We start from the raw sequence: 27,469 nt of genomic DNA on the forward strand, positions 1-27,469 counted from the left end.
TAGTTTAAAGTAATTAGGATTGTAAGCTAATTTTTATTAATTTAATGTATGTGCTTATTTATATTTTTAGTGTTTTTTAATTTATTTATATTTTAATTAAATGATAGTTATTTTGTGAATTATACGTTTGTAGTAATTTGGTATACGTTTCAGTGGAAGTAAACATGCATGGAAATAATTTAAATATTTGACACTAAGTATTTGCAACCATTTTTAATGTTTGCGTTATAAATTCGTTGGTGACATTTATAATAGATAATTTAGAGGTAAAAGATTTTGGATATTTTATTTATTTTATATGTGCAAATGTTCATCCTTGGAAAGGGTATATACTTTTTCGCGATCAGGTAATTTCATATATGTCCTTTTTACCAAATTCAAAGATTCACAAAATTTTCATGCATTTTCGTGAAATTTTTCTAATTTATGGGAAAAAAGCAGTGTACATGGATATAATGAAGAGTGTGCACAATGCCATTTTTGTGCAATTCGGTGATGTTTCTTTAAGTAAAAATAAGTCGACGTGTACATGATTTAATCATATTTTAATTAAATGATAGTTATTTTGTGAATTATATGTTTGTAGCAATTTGGTATACATTTCAGTGGAAGTAAACGTGCATGGAAATAATTTAAATACTTGACACTAAGTATTTGTAACCATTTTCAATGTTTGCGTTATAAATCCGTTGGTGACGTTTATAATAGATAATTTAGAGGTAAAAGTTTTTGGATATTTTATTTATATTATACATGGAAATGTTCATCCTTGGAAAGGGTACATACATTTTCGCGATCAGGTAATTTTATATATGTGCTTTTTACAGAGTTTAAAGATTCACAAAATTTTCCTGCATTTTCGTGCAAATTTTTGTAATTTATGAGAAAATAGCAGTGCAGATGGATAAAGTCAAGAGTGTGCGCAATGCCATTTTTGTGCAATTCTGGGATGTTTTTTTAAGTAAAAATAAGTTGACGTGTACATGGTTACTGTGTATGTGCGATTCTGAAAAATGCGACAAGGAGTTTGCGATTCTGCACTTTTTCCCAATTTTGCAGTTAATATTTGTCATGATTAAGCAGTTTTGTTCCATAAAATTTCTAGCATAAGTGTAATTCGGCTAGCAGATTGTTGGAAAAAGTGTTGAGTAAATAAAAAGAAAAGAAAAATGTCTTTACTTCGTTAAGACAAAATGGCGGTGGAAAAAAAATAGAGGGTTGTTGTAGCAGAGTTTGTCGCCAAATTTTCGCCAAGTTACCATAATCCAAAGATTAACCGGAAATTCTTTTTGACATAATTGAAAGTTCAAGCTTACTTTTATAAAATTGCTCTAACAGTTGAAAAAAATAATAAGCCGGAAATTAGAAGATTAAGGAACAACGCAATATGCAACATTAACTGAAACAGATAATTAGATAATTTTAGCTTAGCATATACCATCCATTATACGTGCATGCGTAAATGCATATACGCATGCGTAAAGGTATTATGCGCATGCGCAGAAAGTTTGTAGCTTTGATGTCCAGATTATAGATCATTCCGAATTAAAGACTTTTGACTGTATTACTTTGCTGTGGGTACTATCATTTGAATATGTCTGAAGTGGGTAAGAGGATGAATGTTGATTTACAGCGGATGAGCCAAAGCGACCAAAAATTTAACTGAATTACTTAGTGGAGGATGGAGGAGGTGGGGAAAGCGTGAACTTATACATGCAAAAAAAAAAAGGTATGTTAAAAAATTAACGTTCCATTTATTTATTCTTTTGTGTGTGTTAATTTTTGTTAAAATATTTGTTGTTTAATATTAAATATGTATTTTTGGTTGTTTCTCTGTTCGTGTATTTTTGTTATTTGTTCATTTCTGTGTGTTGGACAAGAGTTAATTTTTTTCTGGTTAACATGATAGTTTTAACTTTGTTTCAGCTTTCTGATTTTTGTTCAAGTTAAAATAGATCGATCTGTACATGGACAAAGTTAAAGCAGTCACAATGCCTAGTTTGTACAATTATCTGATTTTTTTTTCCAAGGTAAAATAGGTTGATGTGTACATGGACACCAAAATTGTGTAAGTCTTTGACTCTTCTTTTGGTTTTGTGTAGCGGGCAGTAGCATTGGCACCATCTTGTAGGATCAGCACCAATGCCAAAAAAGAGACGATTCGCGAAGGGGTACCGTAGAGTAAATTTTAAACAATGTATTTTAAAACATACTGCAAAAATCCAAAGGAATTGTCTTTCCACATTCTACACAAAGGAAATGTCTGTTTCGCCTTTCACAGCAATAAGAGAAATGAAATTCAGAAATCATTTCAACAAGAAACTTTCTTGATATCCTAATGGCTATGACTTAGCTGAAATTTTTATTCATCATTGAAATGATTTAAGGAAGTAAAACAAAGCACAACAACAATGTGATGTTAATGAAATCTTAGGGCAATTTTTGGATCACTCTATCTAATGGAAAAAGACATCTGTTTTATTCGATCTTATAGGAGAGTTCAACATCTTCCCATTTTTACAGGTCCTTTCTTGAACCCCCTCCTTTTTTTTTTTTTTTTTTGAGAAACAATTAATGTAGATTACATGATTTGGCAGTTATGGAATAGTAAGCAATCATGATTAAATTATTTTAGGACAAAGGTTTCATTCATACTGAATTTTTTTTTTTTTTTTTTTTTTAAATTACAAAGTTCTATTTTATTTTACTACCAATGCACTGAAAAATTTTCATGAAAGGCTTATAAGCAGAAGCTTGTTTGAAGGCTCTTGCTTTTCTTTTCTGGCAGTTATTTGGTCCTGGTATTAAAAGAGCTAATGTTTGTAGAATTCTATTCACTTTAACTAAGAATGAAATACTATATACTACTGATTGAAATAATTACATGTGTCCTTATTTGTGAATTTTTATATTTGCTTTTTGTATTCCATACAACAACCATTCTTTTTATGAAACTATATATACTGAGATAAAGAACTTGAAAAAGTAAATTCTAACCTTAATTAATAACAACTCCTTATGTCTACTTTTCAATTTAATTATTCCCTCTTTTATCCAAAAAATAATTTTTTTTTTGATTGCATGACTTAAAAATTGATCATTGTCACATATTTCTTAAATTATGATCACATGATGCATGTAATTTTTTTTGGGGGGGGGGGAATTAATTCTTTGTTACATACTGCACAAAAATTATCTTTCACTTATTTATTTTGACTTTTATAAGATCTTCAAAGACACAGTGCATAAATTTTGTATTCCACTGCCTATCTGAATTTTATTTATTATCTGAATTATTATATTATTCATCTTTATTTCGGCCTCTTTCAATATAATGAATTTTACTGCTGATCTCTTAGGATTTGTGAAACACAATTTATCTTGAATAAACATAATGTACTTACCTGTTGAAAGTTGGAAGAGAACAATTTGTAAAAGCAGTTAAGGCCGTATCACCTCCTATACTCATAACTTCTTCAATATCATCATACTGACTTTCAGTAGTCAGTTTATTGTGAAGAGACAATTTAGCTTCAGTTAAACTTCCTTCAGCTAAAAAAAATTTTTTTTTTAAATTTTAGTAACGATGATTATGCATATGCAAACATTTTGACATAAAATTTTACATTAAACATTCAAAATTATACTCACTCCGATTTCCAAATACAACACGTTTTTTAGCTTCCTGCCTATGTTTATTGAATTCAGGATTATAACTAGCACTTTGGCCCTTTTTCCATAGTTTTCCTTTTCCTTTGGTTGCCTTTTTATTAGCTTTTTTCGCTTGTTTTCCGAAACGAGCCATGTTTTGCTCAAATTAACTCTTTTACACTTTAGCACATGGTCTACAGACAGACAAAACAGAACAGCAGACAGATGTAACGTTTTGCACTGGCTAAGTCTTTTGTCATAGAAACCAAAGAATCTCTCAAACAAGCAGTATGTTAAAATTAAGAAAGCAAACTCTTGAAACATTTTCTGTACCTTCTACTTTACTAATTAATATATGAGAATTTATAAAAATAAATGATTTATATTTTATTTATTTTTTATTTAATTGATAGAATTTAAATTAAAATTTTCATTTAAGGGAAAAAAGAAACATATTTTTCAGCTACGAGTCATAAAGATCTAACAACTGAACTTTTGAACTGTACGAAAAATAAAAGAAATTCGTGGTAGCTCTGAAGATACAGGATAGTTGTTAGTATTATTTATTAGTATAAATCATCAGCAAAATGGAATCTAAAGACCCTCCGAAAACTCCTATGATTTATATATGCGGTGGTAAGTACGCTTATTAAATGTATTATCAGGAAGGACTAGAATGCTTCACTTTATGATGCATATCTCGTGTGTATTTAAATGTCATAACTTCTTAACCACATTTCCATTCAAATTATTTGTTTCTTCTTTCATTTATTCAAATTATATGTTGTCTGCTTCATTTGTTAATTGTTGTTCACAGTGTTTTTTAACTCGGCGAAGATTTTATTATGAAAGCGGCTTGCAGGAAGAATGGAGAAGTTTGAAAAAACTGTTTTATGAGTTTATGCTAATAAAGGGAAGAAATTAAGTGTAATGAGCAACAAAACTAGAGTTCAATAAGAGCTGTTCTGATCTTTTTACGTATGGATGTGTAGTGTATGTGTTAAATTCGTGTGTTAAAAAAATTTTGTAAAATAATTGATGAAATATGTGTAGAAATGCAGAAGTTCTTTAAAAATAAACAGTGCTCATGCTTGGCTATAAAAAAATGGTGGATTAATGCCGTAGATTTCAAAGTGTACAATGTGGAATTCACAAGAAGAATGCTCAAAATATTTATTTTAATTTTCATGCTTCACCAGTTTGCTGAAAACTGGGATTTCGACCAAGGTTTGATTCTAGGCGATGGGTTTGTCTGCATCTTTTTTTTTTTTTTTAATTACTTATCTGACATGAAAACCAGTCTGTTTCCAGTAGAAATTTTCCCATGGAGGCATCCCTCTTCTTAGGCAGGTAGGCCTTGTGTGCTTTGCTGTATTTAAATAGCCTAACTTATAATCTTCAATAATTTAATTAAATAAGACTGGAGCATCAGCAAGAATGATCTATGAATTAGATATATTATACTAAATTTTATTCAAAACAAATTCATTTTTGTAAAGTCGTTTTTAAAAATATTAACCTTCTTCAAAGTTCAGTTCATCAACCAAATCAATTCTGTCAACAGCAGATAAGCATTTGAGAAGTTTCATATTTTGCTAAGTATCTAAAGGTAATAAAGATATGGTTAACTAGAGAATTAGAATGAAAACAAACAAAAATTAGAGGATTGTGTGAGACTTGGTATGATTAAAACTGAAAATAAAAGATACAGAGACTTCACCAGATTTCATGAGGATACTCAGATAACCGGCACTTGGTGAGGTTCCTGAAATCGCATTTGCCAACTTGGACAATAGGCACCAAACAGTGGGAAGAGTGTTTAGGTTGCTAGCTCAGATGTTGACTAAGAAAAGGGATATTTTCTTTCTATATGTAAATACTTTGCTTTGGGTGTTGTGACTTTGCAGATAAATCTTTGTGCTGGTGATCACATGATTTTGTCAGTAGATGATATGAATTTGCTGTTTAATTCTTTTCTAAATAAATTAATTACACCTGTAATTAGAATAAGATCATTTTATTTTTATATAAGAAAATTACAAAAATGCTCCTTTTCCGTACTTATAGTTCATATTCCATGTGTAATTAATAATACATTAATTATACATATAATTAATTTCTAAATAAATTAATTTAAAAAATTTATCTAAAATTTTTTATTATAGACTTAAATAAATTAATAGCACTTCTAATCAGAATAAAATATACTCTTTTTCTATCTTATCACTCATATTTCCAGATAATTTCTAATTAGAATGAAAAATTTTTCTAATTATCTACTTAACATTTAAATATGTAGCAATCTGGCCATAACAAACAGGAATTAATTTCTAAATAAATTAATTGTACTTCTAATACAAATAATTTTTAGTTTATGGAAGTCATTTGTTTAATCTAACCAAATGCCTCTTTTCAAATTATGTCCATGTATAAATAGGATTAGGATTATTTAGTATATCAAAAGCACTCTCAGGCTGTTTGCTTAAGGAGAGAGAAACCCATTAACCGGGGCTTGACTCTAAGACAAACTACAAGTGTGCAACAATTTTACTGTTCTTAGGCCGCTGAAAGACACCCTGTATCATAAAAGCAGTTTTTTAACTCTTGATAATCAAATTTATATTCAAATATAAGTATTAAAAATGCCATAAAATAATAATCAGACTTTGAAATGCTAATAAGTTAGTATGAAATATTAAACAAACATTATTCTGCTGTTTGTCTACATCAAGCATATTTCACTGATTTCTTTATATAGAGGATTTTGTGGATTAAAAGTTGTATATCAGTAAAAAAAAAAAATCTAAATCATTAGCCAAAAGATGAGCAAAAGTTGCTTTATTTTTTCAAAATAATAATAATAATAATAATAAAGTTAATTAAATTTGTACCTTCAAATCTTTCATTAAGATTTATATTTATAGATTTTTCTGACATGTTACTCATGATCGTGTTTAATAGTAATGAATGTAATGTAAATTCACTTTAAATAAATAAAACATAGAAATATTTGCAGCAAATGCATAACTAAAATACATTAGCCAACCGCATAAAATTGCTTCGGGGGCCGCCAATTTGAAACCACTGTTATAGACAACATTTAAAGTGCAAAAAAATATTTTATGGCTTAACTTTTCATGAAATAAATATAGACAAATTTAATTACCCTTATCCTATTCTATTTTATTGCTCTCTTTCAGAAATTTAAACAACTGTATAACGTTGTGAAAAGCCATAGAAAGTGCTTGTTACAAATCTTGTTTACCTGCATTTATGCTATTCAGGATTACGTTTCTTTGCTTACCTACATGTTTTCACACTTAAACAAGAACAAATAGAATAAAATTAACCCTCCTAACCTTATTAAGTGAAATTATGTGTATAAAAGAACCAGGAATGTCCAATATAATCCGGACTGGATGATGATTGAATAGCCTGGAATACATTTCGAGGATGTAATATTGTTGTGGAAATACATGAAAATTTTAAAACTTTCATCATTTTATTTTTTAAAACTTTTTCATCATCTTTCATCTGTGTGACATATATTGCATTTTCGTGATCATTACTGCATTTATAATGAAGAACATGTTTTCAAACATCTATAACCATTATTATAGATAATTGTTTGAATTAATGGTAAGAATTAAAAAAAGAGAAGTATAGAAGTTAATGAAGCTGGAGTTGTATATATCATAATCTAAAATACTAAGATGAAAAAAGTATGTAGATTTATTTAATCACAGATATAACTATGTGTTTACCTTCTGAATGCAAGCGCAACATTTTGCCTTACGTGAATTTCGTCCACCACACCTTTTCTTCCCAAATTGGGCTGAAGAGAGAATTTTTGGAAAGTGTGTTTTGGTGCCATTTTCCCTCTTGCCATCAAGCAATTCTTCCCGAGGATATGGTGATTTTTCTTGATTCAAAATGGCGGGAAAAGTTGCGTCAAGTGTTACTTATCTGAGATTTCAATTTTTCAGAAGATATTTTTCCAATATTTTCCAACTAAAGAAAAAAGGTAAAACACTGTAAAATTGGGAAGGGGGGAAAAACCACAGTCTTCTGCGACTTCCTTATTAAATTATGTAGCTATTCTCTTACTACTGCTTCAATTGAAAGAACTTTCTGTACTTATGATATACACTCATGTCCATAAATTAAGGATAATGCAAAATCAGGCAAAGGAAGAGTTAGAAGCAAAACAAATTTGACTTATTTGTAAAGCTTATTTATTAAACAAAAGGTAAAGAGCAAAAAAAGATGCTATGTGTTTGATATTATTAAAAAAAATAGCGATTTTTTCCTCCCTGGAGCAAATGACAAGAAAAAAAAAATGTTTACAAAAAAAAAAAAAAAACAATATTACATGATTGGTATGATTGTTAATACATTGTATGTCTCCCAGATGATGCAATACAGTCCGTACAACGCCTAGGCATGCTGAGTATCAAATTATCAATCTGATCTTGGGGGATATTACACCACTCAAAAAGCAATGCTCTCCGAAGTTCCGGTAGACATGTAGGAGGAGGTTGACGGGCTGCAACTCGCCGGCCAAGCATGTCCCACACGTGCTCTACTGGATTCAAGTCTGGTGAGAATGCTGGCCAGTCGATACGGGTGATATCCTCCGATTGAAGGCATTCGCTTACGATGTTTGCACGGTGAGGACGGGTGTTGTCATCCATAAACACAAATCGTGCACCCATGGTGCCCCGAAACAAATGTACATGTTGTTCCAGAATGACATCCTTGATAGATTTGGCTTGTCATGGTTCCAATTTGAACATGCAGGTCAGTTTTGGAACCCAGATTAATTCCACCCCAAACAAGCACTCCTGCACCACCGTAACGGTGTCGTTCAATGATGTTTTCTTGGTGGTAACGGGTACCTGGACCTCTCCATATGAAAGTCCAGCGAGAATCAGACTGCAAGCTAAACCTGGACTCGTCGGAAAACATCACACAAGCCCATTGTTGCGGTGTCCACAATGCATGCTCTCTACTCCAGGCTAACCGCAGGCGACAGTGAGTTGCAGTAAGTGGAACGCATTTGACAGGTCTACGAACATATAAACCAATCTGCCCTAAGCGTCTGTACACGGTCTGCCTTGAAATTGTCGTACCAGTGGCTGAAGAGAGCTGACGAGGCAGGTCTCAGGCTGTGCTCCACCTGTTTCTTTTGGCAGTAACTGCCAAATACCGATCTTCATTTGGCGTTGTAACTCTGCGGCGACCTGTGCTGTAACGTCTACTCACATTATCATCATCTTGGAATTGTTGCCAAAGCCTGGAGATGACACTCTGGGCAATTCCAAGTTCGTCTGATACTTCCAGTTGGGTACGCCCACATTTCAGACGGCCGATAATTCTACCACATAAAAAATCATCCAAATGCATCCTTTGTGACATAACTATTCGGTTATTGCACTGAAATTCTTATAAAGCGCCTGCGAACAATTTTACTTCTTTGCCTGTATTCCTTATATATCACTTTCTTACACTCTCGTCATTGTGACGTACCATCGGTGTCATCTGGTTACTTCCTGAAATTTGCGTATGATTCTTGAAGATGTGTGTAGGGATTTTACAGGTGATATGTTTATTTTAGCGTTGATTTCTGCTTGACTCCGAATTATACTTAATTTATGGACATGAGTGTAATATAGATCAAAATGAGAAACTGGCTAATCTTTGGAATATGGTAACAGGTAGTTTGGCGACATTTTGGTAAGACGATAAAGGTTACTAGCTAGGACTTTAGCAGTGTACATGGATAAAGTCAAGAATGCCATTTTTGTACGCAATGCCATTTTTGTGCAATTCTGAGATGTTTTTTTTAAGCGAAAATAGGTCGACGTCTACATGGATACCGTGTATGTGGAATTCTTAAAAACGCTGCAAGCAGTTTGCGATTCTGCACTTTCTCCCAATTTCGCGCCTAATCTTCGTCATGATTAAGCACTTTTGTTCTATAAAAGTTCTAGCATAAGCATAATTTGGCTAGCAGATTGTTGGAAAAAAATGTTGAGTTAAAAAAAAAAAAAAAAAAAAAAAAAACATGCCTTTACTTCGTGAAAACAAAATGGCATCCAAACAAAAACTAGCAGGTTGCTGTAGCAGGGTTGGTCGCCAAAAAATCGCCAAGTTACCATAATCCAAAGATTAACCGAGAAATTCTTAAAAGCACAAAATCCAAAAAAGGTACTACTCTGATATACGCCTTAATTTCACCAAATGTGGCGATATGTGTTCTGCGCTGGTTTTTGGTACGATTGCTTGTTGTATGGCAACCCTGTTGACGTTGAAAAATCTTTTGCTGGAGTTCATTGGTTCGGGTCATGCTCTGTGTCTGAGAGGCTAAAATGGTTAAAGTTGTTGAATTGAAGTTCGGCAAAAGGAAATATCACCGTGGCCATCCTGTTGAGGGGCAGTGGGTATTTGGAGGTGTAGAAAGAGGGTCTGGGACATTTTTAGTGGCTGTGCATGATAGAAGTAGGGATTTGTGATTATTTGTTATTTTATTTATTTGTGAACCATAGTATGAATTTTCTGGATAGTGTGTCTGGCTGGCATATAAATACGATAGTGATTACGTGGCGGCATGTTAAAAACGGTATGAAATTGGTATTTCTGCTGTTTGAAAAAAGCATTGATTGCATTTTATTTTATTCTTGTTCTTATTTTGTAGAATGTTATGTTCATTGTTTTTTTAGTATGAAATTCTGTCGTTATTGTTGTTTTTTTGAATTGTTTGAAGTTAATTTTAGTTATTTTGTTGGTTAGTGAGTACTGTCTAAATTGTGCAATTCCTAGATGTTTTTTAAAGTTGAAAACAGAACGCTGTATACGTGGTATTCTTTGAAATTTATTGTTATGTTAATTTATTAAAGTGAAGTGTGCGTAGTTCGTAGATTCGTTTGTTGCCTAAATTGTGCTATTCGTAGATGTTTTTTTAAGTTGAAACAGGACGCTGTGTACATGGTATTCTTTGAAATTTATTGTTATGTTAATTTATTAAAGTGAGGAGTGCGTAGTTCGTAGATTCGTTCGTTGCCTAGATTGTGCCATTCATAGATATTTTTTTAAGTTAAAACATATTGCTGTGTACATGGACTCTTGTCAAATAATTTTTGTTAGAAACTTTTCGGTTTTTCTATCTAAATTTTTTGTTTTTGTTTCGGATTTTTAGCTTAAATTGTGTGTTCAAAATGTGGTTTTTGCGATTTTTGGAGACATTTTAGGCTTAAAGTTCGAAATGTAGACAAAAAATTTAGATAGCAATGTGGCAGCGTAAGAAATTTGGCGACTTGAGGGTGCATATCAGAGTAGTTCCCCAAAAATTAGGTACTGGAAAATTAGTTAAGGTGCATAAATTTTTAAAGTCTGAAGCAAGTAACTGACAAAAGTTCATAATATTGAGTTTATTAAGTGAAAATATATTATTTCCTAAATTAAATTACAAATAGTTTATTCATATTTTTTTAATTGGCTATTAAATATAAATATATCATCTTTTAATTGAAGCATTTAGTATATATAAAATTAAAAGAACTCTTTAGGCTAAGGATCAAGGCACTGAGGTATAAAAGGGAAAAGTGATTAAGAACTTTTCACCTATGGGTTTAAAAAAAAAAAATGGTGCACTCACAATTAAAATGTGGCAGTAAATAATTGACTGAAATGAGTTGAATTAAAAAGTGCATGTGATTGAAATGAAATATGTGGTATTTTTCCATTTTCTCGGCCCGTTTATCATAATGACACCAGCATTGTCATTAAGCATCTCTTTCAATTGTCGTTAAATAAAAACTTGGTAATTTTTGGGAAAAAATTAAAAAAAAAAAATTAAAACAGGGTCTAGAGTTGTTTCTTGCACAATTTAATATATTTCAGTTTCTCTGGCGAGTTGGAAATAAATTATAGCATTATTATAAACAGTATTTTGTTAGCCATTTTGGGCTAATCTTTATTCTACAATACCCTTTGGTTTTTTTTTTTCTGAAAAAATTGCCGAGGGCAGTTAGAGTAGACTGAAGGGTATCCCTTGTATCATCGAGAAGTTGTTTCATTTATCAAGAAGTTGTTTCGTTTATTGCCAAGCTGTTGTTCCTTTTATGGTAACCTGAGTAGTTGAATGTTACGTGAATATACTTTTACCTAGAATTGTGTGCTCCTTTGACTTTTTAAGTGAAAATATATCGATGTGTACATGGACAAAGACAAGGGAGTGCATAATGCCAAGTTGTTGCAATTCTCTGCTATTTTTTTAAGTGAAAATAGGCCGACGTGAACATGGATAAAGTCAAGGGAGTATGCAAGGCTGAGTTTGTGCAATTCTGTGATTTTTTTTTAAGTGAAAAATAGATCAATGTGTACATTTATACCGAGTTTGTGCAATTCTGCGATATTTTTTTTGAATGAAAATAGGTCAATGTGTATATGTATAGAATTTGTGTAACTCATTGACTTGTTATTTTGTCTTTGTGTAGCCAATTTTTTCCTATGGGTTTAAAAAAAAAGGTGCACCCACAATTAAAATGTGGCAGTAAATAATTGACTGAAATGAGTTGAATTAAAAAGTGCATGTGATTGAAATGAAAAATATTTTGTCTTTGTGTAGCGGCGATGGCGAATTGCCACTACACAAAGACAAAATAACAAGTCAAAGAACTGCTCAAATTCGGTATCCATGTGCCCTAAAAAATCACCAATTTCTACCAAGGAGTACCCATAAATATACTTTTACCGCCAAAGGCTATTGGTTGTTTGTGAAATGTGGAAGCTCACCGCTCGAAGTAAGTTTTCCGGGAGCTCTAATGTTGGTAATGTTAGGGAAACTACTGGTTACCGTGATAGTTTTAACTCTTTCTTTTAGCTTCTTGATTTTTAAGTGAAAATAGATTGATGTGTACATGGACAAAGTTAAGGCAGTGCACAATTGCTAGTTTGTGCAGTTCTCTGAGTATTTTTTAAAGTAGGTCGATGTGTACATGGACACTGAGTTTGTGTAAGTCTTTGACTTATTTTGGTTTTGTGTAGCGGCCATCTTGAAATTGTGCCTTCCTGCCGCTGATCTTGGCGTCAAAGAAGAAACGATTCACCAAGGGGTTCTGTATGATAAATTTTTGCCTCCATTTTGCATATTTGAATGTGCTGTAAACTGTCTCTTTGTTGGAGGAATGATGTAGCTAGCATCTTCCTCAGTCATCGGTAAATAAAAATATGTTAACATTAAATTTTTACCTCAAAGGAGCATTAGAATTTGCATTAAATGTATATATCAGGGTTTGTATGTTCCTTAAGAGTCCTTGAAATTCCTTAGGTTTTTTGTAATCAATTTTTGGTTCTTAAAAGTCCTTAATTTCGACCAAATTCGGCTGGAGGTCCTTAATTTTAAATCATCTGAAATTTCTGTCTGTTTTTAAGACTGTCATTTTGAATGTGAATTAGAATTTTGGACAAATATTTTTGACAATTAATTGATAAATATAGTTATCTTTTGAATGGGTGGATTTATGGATTATAATTTGTTCCTATTTCTAATATAAATGGTGGGATACTCAAGTTTCTGAGCAAGAAGTGAAACATAAGAATTTCAAAATTATTTCATTTTTTCTAATGAAGAGCTCTTAAACAATTTTTTGCTTTGGGGATTCTTTATTTAATGGTTTCAAATTTGGCGACTTATCAACATTTTGGCGATTTTAAGATTAGTTTCTATAGAAAATTGTTGATTCGGAAGTCTGAGAATTTTTCGGCTATATTTTTTTAAAACATTATAACATTGATCAATTTCATTAAGATGATTCTAATATATTGAAATTGTATTCAAGAAATAACATTAAAATGAAACACTTTTATTTTTCTGTATCATATTATGCCATTTTGTCGACTTATTATACAATACTTTGAATCTGAAAAATGAACAAGGTAATAAATGTCTAAATTCCGCTTTAGCACAATTTATGAAACAATTCTTAGAAAAAACAAAATAGGTATGTAATTAATTAAAAATGCCTTCGTTTTAATTTTCTCATGGTAATAGTTTTTCTCATGTAATTGTCTCAATATATATTAGTTTTCTTTATAAAATTAATTTTACACTTTTTTTCCTCTGACTTTTTTTCAACATTTATATATATATATATAGAATTGACAGGGGTAATTTTTCCACAAGTCTAGAAGATTTCAGAAAAATGTCTTTATGGTATTAACACATAATGGGTGTATTTTACAAAAAGTTTTTAATAGACTTTTACTTTTTGGATAATTTTCGAAAGAACAGTGAAAACATGATATTTGAATGTTTTACTTCTTGTACTAGAAGTCTTTTCATAACATGTTTATCTTCTCTTTGTTTTCTTTACTTTTCACTAGACACAAGCATGGAAAATATCAAAAATGCTTCTAATCTTATCACATGGACAAGCATTTATAAAGCGAAATTTTTCTATTGATAAAGAAACTGAAAATTTAAAAGATTCATCTTGTAAGTCTCAATGCATCATCAATGGAGTAGCTAGGATGGAGTAAGTGGGACATCTGTCCCCAGGCAGACCATCCATGGGGTGGCAAATTGATGTTATAAAATTTTAGAATGAAATTTTTGGCATACAGAAGGGGGTGCAAAATCTTCGGTTGTCTGTGGGCACTGAAAACTAGCTATGGCTGTATGTATCACAGGGCTGGCGCTATGCATTTTTCCACCTAATGCAATCTCTAAGGGTCCTAAATTCTAAAATTTTGCCTTTTCTAGATTTTATTGCTCGGTGTGTCACTAAATTCTGAAAGTTCTGCTGCAACGGTTCTGTAACAGGCCCTTACCATATATCATTTTATATTTATTCTGAATGCTGATATTACTAAAGACATAAAATTAGCACCTTTTTGTATGCATTTTAAATGCATTTAGTTTTTTAGAATAAGAGAAATCTTTAATTAAATCCAAAATTTCTAAAATGGAAAGGAAACAAATTGAAGAAAGAAACCTAACATATAAAGGGAAAGAAAATTATTCTTCAAAGGTATGTATAGTTATTATTATGTAAATTAAGTTGTTGTTTACAATTTCAACCTTTGCTATAATTTTCCCTTTCCTCACCAGAATGAAAACCCTTAGTTTTTAAACTAAGGTTTGGGGAAAGCAAAAAATAAGCCTGTTTGGGACTTCTATAATTAAGACACAATAACTTGCCGAACAAATACCAATTCAGAAATCAAACAACAAAAATCAGCATTATATTTTCAAATTTACACAGGACTAGTTTCGATGGTTTTGCCGAAAATTGACATCCATCTGTAAAACCATCGAAACTAGTCCTGTGAAAATTTAAAAATATAACGCTGATTTTTGTTGTTTGACTTCTGAATTAGTAAGGTTTTGGGGTTGTAAGGCAGAATTTGTTTCTGGCCTCTGCTTGTACACTGAATCAGTTTCTACCAGCTCTGGTGATTTGTAATTATTCGCCTTTGCTTTATCGCTGCCGATATTTGATTTTGTTACATGATAACTATGTTGCGACGAATTACAAGTTAATTACGACTTGTTACTGAGCCAGCTTAGATTAAAATTAAAAATGTGTAGTCTTTGCCTACTATTCCATATTTTTAGTTTGAATTTGACTATTTAATTGGATCGCCACAAGCTGTAGTTCATTTTGCAAGCATAAAAACATGCCTTTTATGTTCTAAGGTCTTTTCAAATAAGTCTGTATCTCACTTTGTAGTTACTTTCAGACAGCAATAATTTGCTTTGTGTCTGTCAGGGGTTTGGGACTATTTGACTTTTATCAAAGTAAAGCATCATAGGTACATAGTCGAGAGATTGGCAAATTAGGAGATAAAATATGCAGAAACTAGTAAGAATATTGGTTTGCATATTGAAAGAAGTTTCTAATTGTTAGGAAAGATGCTTAAAGAAAAGCAAATTGATATAAATTAGCCAGAATGTCTGGAAAGGCTTCAAGCTTTTAATGTGTAGTTATCTTAATATCATTTAAGAATCAATATCATAAATTGTATGCATTTTAAACTGTGACATGTTAATAGATTGTGATTTGAATAGTGCTTTTTCACAAATATTTTTGAAAAATAATTTTAATAGTGGCCATGTAAATCAGTAATGACTAAGGGTATCTAACTAGCTAATTTAATTATTTCTAACCAAATGGTCACCCTTAATATTTATCTCTACATATTAAAATGAGTTATTGCCTTCCATTAATCTTTACCGTGGTCACAAGATACAGCACAAAAATTTGAAAATTAATGTAAAACTTAATTATTTGCACCTAGTGAGACTTAAAATAATACAAAACTTATCACCTCTGGTGTTTTAGTAGCTTGTTAGAATCTTAAAATATATTAACTGGATTACAACCCTAGAAATGCTACACAAAATTAGGGCGCTAATTGCGTCAGACAGGCAGAGCACAACTAAATTTCAAAACTTGCCAACCATGCCTGCATCACGCTTTCAGGTTTCTTCTGAGCAGCAGTGGTGGCAAAAAGCCAGTGATCTGTAGCAAATCATGCTGATAATGATTTTGCTTTTCATTTTAACCTATGCTGTTTGATATAAAATCTTCCTACTATTTACTAAACCTCTAAACTGAGCAAGTACCAGACAAAATGAGACTTAAAAGGGAAAAAAAAAAAAAAAAAAAGCTCACTGTTAGTAAAACACTAACGAAATGTCACTAAGCTTCTTTCAAATATGTTCAGCTATGTCCAACTATTATAAGGGTAAAATATTTAATGCTACCTGATAAATTTTATAAAGATGATTTTATTTTCAAATTAGTTTTATAATCATATTTATGAAATTATGTTTAATAATAATCCATCCTACTTGCATTCTTAGGATGATATCCAAAAGTGAGGTTCAGGCACAGCAAATACCTTTAATTGATTTTATGGAGTTCCCATTTTTTGATGGGTCCTTAATTTTTTTCATTAATGGTCCTTAAAAGTACTTAATTTCCATGTGTAGAAATGTGTACAAACCCTGCATGTTTCTCGCATTGTGAAAAAGAATGAACATTCTTAGAACTACTAAATTTTGAATAACATAGTTCTCCACCTGAATATGGGCACCTGGATGCCCGAATTTGTTTTATTATCTATTTCATATTTTGTGAAACAAATTTTTTATTGAAATACTCGGTAATTTCAAAGCGACAGTGGCAACACCGTACGGAATTAAACACTTTTTTCTCCAATGCGTAAGACTGTCTATCAAAGTTCTAAAGATATGCTGTTTTTAAATATTTTTAACCCAAAGGAGTGTTAGCCCAAGTGCTTTCGAAATGTGTATGTGTGTTAAGTGAAAAAAAGTGCCCTTTGGGCATAATATAAAAACTTAAACTTTCAGATCCCCTTCCCCGTGCAGAAAGCTAAATTTTTGTTTTTAGGTCTTGGTAGTGAATTCTACGAATTTTAAGTTTGTTTATATGCAATGAAGACAGATGTAAATGAATAATGTTTTTATAATTTTTGTGTTTATGGTTCAATAGCATTTGTATTAAAATTTTAAACCTTAAATAAAATAATAACTTAGATCAATAATAACCTTAAATAAAACTTTAAAATTTAAGATAAAATAATTCATTTTCAAATTAAAGGGAAAATTGTGTGTTCTCTCAGTTCGTATCTTCAGTAGACATCAATAAATCAAAAATCTTAAACATATTTTTGAAAAAAAGAAAGCATGTTAGCATGTGGCTTACTTAGAGCTTTTCTTGTGATCAAATAAACTAATTAAATAATCAATATTGGCATAAACATGAGTCCAATTAAATCTAAGAATTATAAATAATGGTGAATGTAACAAGATTTAGTCAAATTGCATCACAAAATAAAGATCACTGCAGAGTTGTAATCATTTTATAGAAGTACAATATGTATCTTAATATGTTGACTGCCTGACACGAGATAACTCGTATTAGCGTTCTTCTTCAGGATGCCCAATGCTATGAGTTACTCGTATAGCGCTTGTTTTAGCTGTACCGAGGCGACAAATTAAAGCATGTCTGTATGAATCAACTTGTAGTGGGCTTCTGCGAAGAGCTTTGCCTAACAAAAGCCAACTACGAGATAATTTGAAAGATTCTTTTTTTCTACAAAAACGAAAAAAAATTCCTGTAAACTTTTTAATGATTGTTATGAATCATAATTAGTATTTTTAATAATATAATATGATTAAATCAATTTCGCTTCTCGAACCAGAATCCAGAAAGTGCCATGGCAGTCAATGTGTTAAAATATAATCAAAACCACTCTGCTCTTGTCTTCTTAGTAATGGATCAAAAATTTACTCCTGTAGTGGCTAAACAAACTACAAATGCATTTTACTTCTTCAAAGGTAAACAGTTTAATTTAGGAATTTTATTGGCGATTTATCACTATTCTTGGTGGCATTTAAGAACTGAAGACCATAAAAATTGGAACGTATTTAAAATGTTCAAGATTGACTGGCTGTAATCACATTTAAACATTGGTAGGAACTTTTATAGATAGGTTTTAGTTTCTATTCTTCATGTAAATTACACTATAATTTATTTTCAGTAATAATAATATTCCTTTCCCAAAGTACTGATTTTTTATATTCTAATATCAATTTATTGTTTGGGTAATCAATCTTGCAAATTTTGAATGCAATCAAGTAAAGTAGGCCTAAAGCTCAAAGGGAATTAAATAGTAAAAGTTGCAAAGTGGCAGAAGTTTCATGAAAGTAAGTAAATAAAGACAGTTCTTTGATATAAATAATACTGGTGAGATCTTAGTAATATTCTAGGAATAATATCTTATGGCAGTGGTCTTCTGATTGGGAGTCAAAACCCAATTTGGGATAGCGGAAAATTTTTGTAGGTTGCAAATTTTCTGAAAAACTGCATAACAGGGGTCCAAACATATTATAAAATACATATTCCTGATAATTTGGTGTCATAATAAAACCTAAGTACCTAAAATGGTGTCATAATCTTAAAATGTTTGGGAACCATTGCCTTATCTAATGACTCAAGAGACTGGAAGAAACTTCATAGAAACGAGCTTGTCCTTCTTCTACTATTAAAGCAGTGTTTCTTAAATGGTGTTAGGTTCCATGGAGATCACTTAAGGGCCCTGTGAAACGTGTGTGCTCTTTTTTTATAACATTCAAAAAAGAAACTTAAAAAAAAAAAAAAAAAAAAAAGCAGTGAAAATAAATGGTTATACTAAATTTGAAAATAAAATAATATCTAACCCTTGTTTAATCTGGATAGTCAATGCAAATCAATTGTAAAGGGCTCTGTGATTGTGTGATCTTTTATTTTCATAACGTTAAAAAAAGAAACTTCTTTTCTAAAAAAAGCAATAAAAAATAATGCCTGTACTAAATTTGAAAAATAATGTCTAACCCTTGTTTAATCTGGATAGTCAGTGCAAATTAATGGTATGATGTTGTGGGTTGTAAATGTACTGTTCGGCAATTTTTTGTGTTTTGCATTAGCCACATTGGAGAATCATCTGAAATTCCACTATCAGTGATTCCCCAGCTCTTCTTTATTGATGATTCATTCTATACATGGGGGAATCCTCAACAGATCTAGAAATGCAGGGAAATCCTATATACTTAAATATAAAAAGGTGTTTTGAGTAGCAATAGTAGTAGTCATTTGTTGATGTGTGTCTTTTACTAAATACTTTTACTAAATACTAATAAAATACTAATTGATTGATCTTATTTTAATTTTTTGCTTATTGATAAACTGTATTAATTATTATAACACATACTGTTCAGTAAGATTATCGTACATACTGTTCCATAAGATTAGAGAGAGAACGGAGGATGTGAGCACTATCCCTTTTACCAAATGGGTAATCAGTATAACACCCCTTCAAAATACATAGTGCTACCTGAAAGGTATTCAATGTGCATGACAAGACATGCAAAATAACATGTTACAGAGTTACAGATTAATATTCAAGATTCATTACTGATGCAAGCAAAGCATACCTTCTTGGGCACCATAATGTAAATTATAAGGAAATTTAACCAAGACAACAGCCAAACATTTATTTTTCAATGCTTACCCTCACAATTACCATGGGGCAACTGTGCTGATATTTGTATCAATGGAGCAAAGGCCATGAGTCTAATAATTAAATTGGTGTACAGCTTATTAAAAAAATATCACCAAAACCTAGTAACCTCTGCATGATGTATAGGCAGGCACTTGCTGTAAATTAAGTAATTAAATAAATAAATAAATAATAAAATAAAAAAATAAAAAATATTTCCCAGACATACGGTTTTGATAGGTGGTTAAAGTCAGTTTCATAAAATCTTGGTCACTAAATAATCATTTATTCAAAATATCGTGTGAGGACATGGAAAATGTAAATACATCTCTTCTTTTAGATACTGATGGTTATTTAGAAGAAAGATGTAATTTCAAGCTAAAAGGATGAGATGCATGATTTTTTAGAATTTGGTATCGAATTGAAAAGTCAGTTATTTGATAGAAGTTAGTTGCTTAAAATTGTGTATTTAAGCGGCATTTTTACAAAGATCAATGAACATCTTGTAAAAATTTAGGGGATAACTTTAGGGCAAACAAGTTATGTATTTACTGCTTATAAAAAAGTTCATGCTTTCAAGAAAAGGATAAAATTTTGGACACCAATGGCTCTGATTGCAACCCAGCAATAAAAGGCTTTTCAGAAGATGAAGGCATTGAAATAGGGCCGGCAATGTATTGAAGAAATTATTCAGCACCTGAAAAATTTTAAGTGAAGCTTTTAATCAGTATTTTTTAAATAAACAGCAGATTGAATATAAAAATAAATTGTGGATTAAAAGCCTGTTTTATTGTCAATGCAACCATGCCAACAGAAGAATATGAAACTTAAAAGATATATTCATTGTTGCAACAAAAGTTTTAAATTAATGCAGTTAGTGGAATTCTAGTGCAGTTTAAAAGTTGAATAATCCAATTTGTCAAAAAGGTAGTAATGGCACGTTTAATGATTTTCAGCTTGATGCTGAAGCTGACATGATCATTCACCTTTCATCTATAAAATTTAAATTCTATTTCTGTTATGTATATCTGCGATAATAAAAGACAGTACCACTCATCTCATAAAAACTGAATATGTCATTTTAAGAACTTTTGGATTAATTTTGTAATTACTTTTTGAAGTAAGCCCACCAGCGGCCGAGCGGTAAAGACGCTGAACACTGGTAGTTCGGTCTGAGGTTCGAATCCCGCGAACGGGCTGGCTGCATGGGCGTTTTCGTGGTTTTCCCCATGTGTAACGTGTATACGAGCCAGTTTCCCTTAGAAAGTCCTCCACGAAAGGCATCCCTCCCTTTAGGCAGATAGCCCTCGTGTGCTTTGCCATAATTAAATACACCAACACCAACTTTTTGAAGTAAATAAATATTATTGATTGTCATTTTTGTTTGAACTAATCGGTTTAGAGAATGTTGCTTTAAACTATATTATCAAAGCAAGCCAGGGGTTCATTAGAAATAAGTGGAGATTAGAAAGGGTTCCATTGATTAAAAAGGTTAAGAAATGCTGCATTAGAGGATTCCTAGCTGAAACATATTTCACTGAAATCTGTTTCTCCTTAATAGTGAGGTGCTATTTTAAGCTGAACTGAAAGTTTTTTGTTTGAAGCGCTGTCCCTTGTACAATTTATCCAGAGAAGTGGTTTGCATTTAAGTGGACCAATCGGATATCCCCCCCCAAAAAATAGTGTGAAACATTTCTTTCGGTGCTCTGTTGACAGTAGCTTATAGCTATTTTAATCTTAAAATTACCATATACTAATGTAGAATTGATATATTTGGAAAATTACTGTGAAATATAATTTTAAATCTCTAATCAGTAATTTAAATATATATTTGAACATTAATGTTTCTAAATTGTGATAACTTTTTACAGAATGTCACCATGAAAATGAAATAAAACCAAAGGATCCCATTCGATGTAGAGAATGCGGGTACAGAATCATGTACAAAAAAAGGACCAAGAGACGTATCCTTTCAAATCATTAATAATCTATTATTATTTACAGAAATTTAACTATTATATATACCGTAATTTCGCGCGTATAATCCGCGGACTATCTGTGTTTAAAATGCGAATTTTTGAAGCTGCGGACTATCTACCAGTGCGGATAATACGCTGGTTGTTCACGGTTAAAATCGTTGAAATTTAAAAAACACGCTGTCGTGAACTGCCGATGATCAAATATAAAAAAAGCGCGAGATTCCAAGAAAACATTCGTATATATTGTATCGATAGTAAACCATAGAGCATAGTGCAGAACGAATGAGTAGTAGCAAGCTCCTAAAATCCAGGCTGGCGCATCAAGCGATGCCGGGATATGAGCCAAAGAAAGTCTTGTATGAACACTCACTTAGCGCAACCAGAGTCTTGTATCCCAGTATCCTTCGCACTGCTTTAGCGCAACTGCCGGGAGGGGGAAAAGTAATTGATGCGTCAGCTCGGTTTTTAGGAGCCATAGTAGCAAGTACCTGGAGTACAAAAAAAAAAAAAAAAAAAAAAAAAAGCGTGATTCGTTTACTCGGTGGTTTGGCAACACCGAGTGAGTGGGGTCGAAGGTCACATTTCATTACCACTTATCAAGGTCCCTACGGACCTTGACCACTTATGACGAGTATAGCACGTTGCACAGTATTTTGTCTTTTCGATAACGTTGATGAAACATCGCCGGGAAAAAGATGGAAATAGAGAAGCGGGCCGTTATTGGTTTAATCCTAGTATTCGGTGCACACGGGATTTGGCGACTTTATGATGAGCAGTAAAACGGGACATATACGATGAGTAGTTAACGGGTCATTTAAAAAAAATATATAGTTTAACATAGTATATACTACATATATAGTGCATAGTATATATATAGACGTTCTTTGGATCATTTCTGGTGTTGGCGATAATTTTCAAAGTCGCGCCAAGGCTGCACCGTATACTAGGATTTTACCCCGTTATTTTGAAGTGGATGAGAAAGCGGTGAGAAATTGGCGCAAACAAAGGATGTGTTTAAAAAGCATGGGAATATTGCCGTATTAAAAAAACGTAATTTCGGACGTATAGTCCGCGGACTATCTGACGATTTTTGAAATTTTTTTTATACAAAATCTTGCGTGCGGACTATACGTGCGAAATTACGGTATATATTTTTAGGCAATAATGATTTTTTTCTTTTATGGCCTTAATGGTCCTCTTGTGATTATTGAAGGTCATAACACTTTACAATAATGATTCCATCACAAATAAAGTACTTTTTAAATTATTCATTAAATACTGCATTTATTATATTTATTTTGTTCTGTTTGAAACACTGTTTTAGAATGAAATTCTGTATTGAGCCTTTTCTAAAGATAGAAAACATTTTCTAAAAGTAATCAAGTCCAGCCTATTCTGATACAAATGTTTTAAATCCTGTGATGTGTTGATTGTCATTTTTTCATGACTCTTTTTAATAGGCCAAAATATAAGAATTCTTTTGGGGGAACATTTTGAGATTTATAAGAATGTAACTAAATTAAATAAGTTTTATTTGGCCAATTAATGCTAAGTTTTCTTAATACTGGGTTGTTGATTGTAGCTGAAGGTTTTGTGTAAAAGTAAGGAGTCTTTAGTGGCTTGTTGATATTAAAATTTTAAAGTAGAAATAATTGTATAAATAGAAAAGAAAATGTCTATATTTGTTATATCACTTTAAATTTGTTATGAAGTGTTATCAACCATCTTGGCCTAAAAATTCGTAATATTACTACAATAGACGTTTCACAATTTAAAACTTTTTTAATAATGTGTATACTGTTATAGCAATTAAAGTGCAATCTTATTGAATATGATAGCTTTTTTTTTTCCTTCTTTAGCTTTAACTTAAACTTTTATTGCAATTATTTTGTCAAATTTTTAGTTCCTTAATATTTGAAATTTTGTAAATTAAGTTATTTAAGTTAAATTATTTTAGAAGAGTTTTATGCTTTTCTTAAACATAGAAATTAGTATATTATGTTTTGTGTTAAATAAGCTTAAAGACTTTAAGAACATTTTGTGTAGTTTCAATATTTGAACTTTTGTTAGGTAAATTTGTCAGAAAAATGGCTAAAACATGTTAGCTTTTAATTTCAATCCTTTTAATTATGTGAAGTGTTATTAGCATCTGTGAATAGATGTTAAATTTTGTAAATTTGCTAAAAATGTGAAAAATTAATGGAATTTTGAATTTGGATGGAAAATAATTTCTTAGTCATATTTTTATTAGCTGTTTAGTTTTTAAAATTCTAAAATTTTGGCTAATTCTGCCTGAAATGTGCCATGTAACATTTAAAATTGGATAAAAAAAGCAACTGTAGTCAAGTTTCAATATAGAATAAATGTGAATTAATTTTTGAGGACAATCAGATTTAGGTCTGTGTTTTTCAAGAGCAAAAATGTTTTTGAAGTTAGGGTGTAATGAAAACCCAGTAAAATGAAATACTAGATTAGCTATATATGTGAATCACATTATCCAGGGAATATGTGGAACACATGCTGGCAAGAAGTTGGTTGGCATTCAAATGACAAAAAAAAAATTCTGCTATACCTAGACAATTAAGATGAATAGCCAAATTTTCTATTGTTTCTTCTTAAATTTTTATTTAGAGATATTGTTTTAGAATTTAGTATCTGATGTATAGTTTGCAGTTTTGTGTAAATTAAACACATTTTATTTGGATGACATTTCTGATGTGCTTTCTAAATTTCATTAAAATTTGTCTACAGTGTCTAAATTTGAAGATATGCCGAATTTGTAATAAGATTTTTATTTATACTTAAAATTAAAAAAGTATAGTAAATCTGAGGAGAGAAGTAACTGCAAATCTTATAACATAAAATATTTCAGAAAGAAATATAGAAATCAAAATACTGATGTATATATATGTCATAATAAGAGCAAAACAAGGAAAAGCCGGAGCAGTGTCGATGCGTGCCTAGACCCATATTGAAGAAGATTTTGATTGCATAGTATACTAGTAATGCTAACTTGGTAATATCTAAAGAACTTGGCAGTCGAGGCAGTTTTAATTCCATTTTTATTTGCAACTGATATTTGTGGCCACAATCACTTGGCAAACTAGTTGTGCCTTTCCACAGAAGATTTTCATTCTTGATGTTGTTGAGATAGAAAGCATGCCAGCGCAATTACATCTTAGCACAGTAGAATGCAAAAGCTGAAGTGCGTAGTTATGCAAGATGGAAGCACGCGAAGAGAAAAGTTTTTGTTTGCAATTCGGTGATTGGTCGTCAAGAGGCATCTGGTATTAACCGTTACGTAAGATCGCATGATTAATTTGAATGACGCAATGCAGAGAAGTTATCACGATTTTAGAATAGAGAGGAAGAATTAATGTTTATAGTTATATTATAATTTTGATTCATACATTTTTATCTTACATATATTTGTACCATTATATAATATATGGCATTAGGACCATCCTATATTACTTACAGCCTTTCAAATGTTTATAAAAATTATCAGGTAGGCATATTACAAATGAAAAGTATTTTAAAATTATACTGGGGATATACATAATTAAAAGATTAAATAATTATTTAAATTATTAAGATGTTTGTTTATTACTTTAAGATTTATGTTTGTTATTCATACATAGATAAATTTATCAGTTCAAGAAATAAACAAATTTAAAACATAAATATCATATTTTTTATTGAATGGCAACATTTTGAGAATCAAAGCATGAGACTGTGTAGATGATAAATTAAAGGTATTATACAGTGTATTTGATATTGAATGGGACAGACAGAAAGCATACCTGTGAATGCTGTAATTACTTTATTTGGATAAATCAAATTTACATTGAAACTATAGTTATCCAAGTTTCTATAGATCCCCTATGTGTGTCCCTGTGGCATATATCTATGTGGTATTCCAGTGCCTGTCACACTCATGATAATATATCCTTTGTTAATAAATCAAGCACTTCAGTTATCCACTGCTTTAATTGCTGTAAGTCCTAGAGAAATAAGTAAGAATAAGAGGGGCAAGTCTTATTTAACATTGAGGTAATTGGCGGGATATCACTAAGCTGGTAATGGTTTTGGCAACATTTTGGTCTGCTCCTTGTATAACTAATTAATATTATAATTAAATAACTAATTGATCTGTGTATAGCTGTAACCATATCTGGCCCTCATATACCTTCCAGTAATTTTGAGAAGTACTAGAGATTTCTCAGTGGCTGGGGCAAACTATAGAAGACTGGAGAGAGCATTAGTTGCTCAATTGTTAGTTCAGAGATATCAGGGAGAGCTTTGCTTTTTAGATATGCTTTGCATTGTATTGTGTTTAACATTCTTAGTGGTTTGAAGTGTAACTACTAATTGATGCCGTGAAGAATTGTACGACTACTTTTGTAGAAGTTGCAGAACTGTGAAGTGATTCTTTTGGTAAAATAAATTTAATTTAGCTGTCATCAGTTGTGTGTGCCTTCAATCTATTACGAACCCGTACATGTGCTACAATATCATCCTGTTAGTCGAAGGTGGGCCAAAATGCCTTTCGGATGCTGTTTCCTTGCTTTGAAGCGTAATTAACGACTTCAGGTTTATATGCAGTACCATACGGCAGTCTTTTCTTTTTTCTATCTTTAGATCGTATTAGGATACTGTAATTTTAACTTTTTATGTAACAGCAAATATGAACACTTAAGAAAAAGAATGTATTACGCATTGAATGACACCCTCGTACTATTTAAGTCTGACTGCATGTAGACGTCGAGTTTATCATGAGAGATATTATGTCTCCAATTAACCAGTCAATGAGATTGTTTCGTTTTGAGCTAGTAGAAATTGGCCTACCAGAACAATGTGTTTATTTTGAAACTTTAAACACAATGTAAAAACAAATTGTTTCGTTTTGAGCTAGTAGAAATTGGCCAACCAGAACAACACGTTTATTTTTTTGGAAATGCTATCAAGGAAATATTAAAACTAAATTCCTTTCTAACTCCAAACAATGTTATTATCGACATATCTATTGCTATTGTAATAAAGGCCACCATTTTCTATGTGATGTGGTAAAAAGCATTCAATAGTATTTATACCAGCGAATCAGTATGCATCTTAGAGGATAAAGTTGTACATTAGCCCATAGAATGTGTGTTATGGGTCATAAAATATGTTACATTCTTATTTGTGAATTTCTGTATGTACTTTTGATTTAATATATGCTTGTAATGTGATTCTCTTCACATGAAGCTGTATATATTATTTAGATCATCATTTCTATTTCTAGTTATGATTGTATGTTGAGATTGTATGTAAATCAATCAAATTTAAATCAAGTGCAAATGAAATTTCATCATAACAGTTAACATTTGATGCCAGATGGTGCACTGTTAACTGGAAAATGCCCTTACTTTTATGATTATTTCTTATTTGAGTCCAAAATTAATATCTGACATTATTATATCATTACTGAAATATATTATATCATTACTGAAAAATTTCAATAGAGAAATCTTGATTGTTTACCTAGTATTTATTTTATATATTATTGTTTTAACTTGAATTATGTAACTATATACATTTAGTCATGCAGCTTAAATTTCCTTAACCTTTTGTTAGTGGTTGTCTTTGATGCTCGATGATGTGAAGAAAACAGGAAAGCAACTGTACATAGAATGCCATTTTTAAAATAAAATTATTTTTATTGTTAAAAGTTATTGTTTTTATTAGTAAATTGTATGTTGCTGAAAATAAAAGCGTTCCAGTGCAAA

General features: G+C 31.2%; 2 protein-coding genes across 3 annotated transcripts in view; one reads left to right on the plus strand and one right to left on the minus strand.

Annotated features, from left to right (window-relative positions):
- Positions 1-3,875, minus strand: part of LOC118184747 (RRP12-like protein) — a 139,356-nt gene extending 135,481 nt beyond the window's left edge. The window contains exons 1-2 of one of the 2 annotated variants that reach the window (XM_085823674.1): positions 3,652-3,873; positions 3,405-3,552 (exon numbers count right to left, since the gene is read on the minus strand). In XM_085823674.1, the coding sequence (XP_085679800.1) occupies positions 3,405-3,552; positions 3,652-3,805 (302 nt within the window). In that variant the 5' untranslated portion in view covers positions 3,806-3,873. Of the gene's footprint in view, positions 1-3,404; positions 3,553-3,651 lie in introns of both variants that reach the window. The other variant, XM_085823675.1, reaches the window with a different exon arrangement.
- A 227-nt stretch (positions 3,876-4,102) lies between these two features.
- On the plus strand, positions 4,103-27,469 carry Polr2K (DNA-directed RNA polymerases I, II, and III subunit Rpb12). Its single transcript, XM_085823679.1, has 3 exons — positions 4,103-4,287; positions 21,594-21,686; positions 27,318-27,469. Exons 1-3 carry the CDS (start codon positions 4,239-4,241, stop codon positions 27,338-27,340), a joined length of 165 nt encoding a protein of 54 aa, XP_085679805.1. The 5' UTR covers positions 4,103-4,238; the 3' UTR covers positions 27,341-27,469.

Source organism: Stegodyphus dumicola, chromosome 9 (genome assembly GCF_044657685.1).
Source record: "Stegodyphus dumicola isolate Sdum_Otavi_A_Nest chromosome 9, ASM4465768v1".
In the NCBI taxonomy this organism is placed as follows: domain Eukaryota; kingdom Metazoa; phylum Arthropoda; class Arachnida; order Araneae; family Eresidae; genus Stegodyphus; species Stegodyphus dumicola.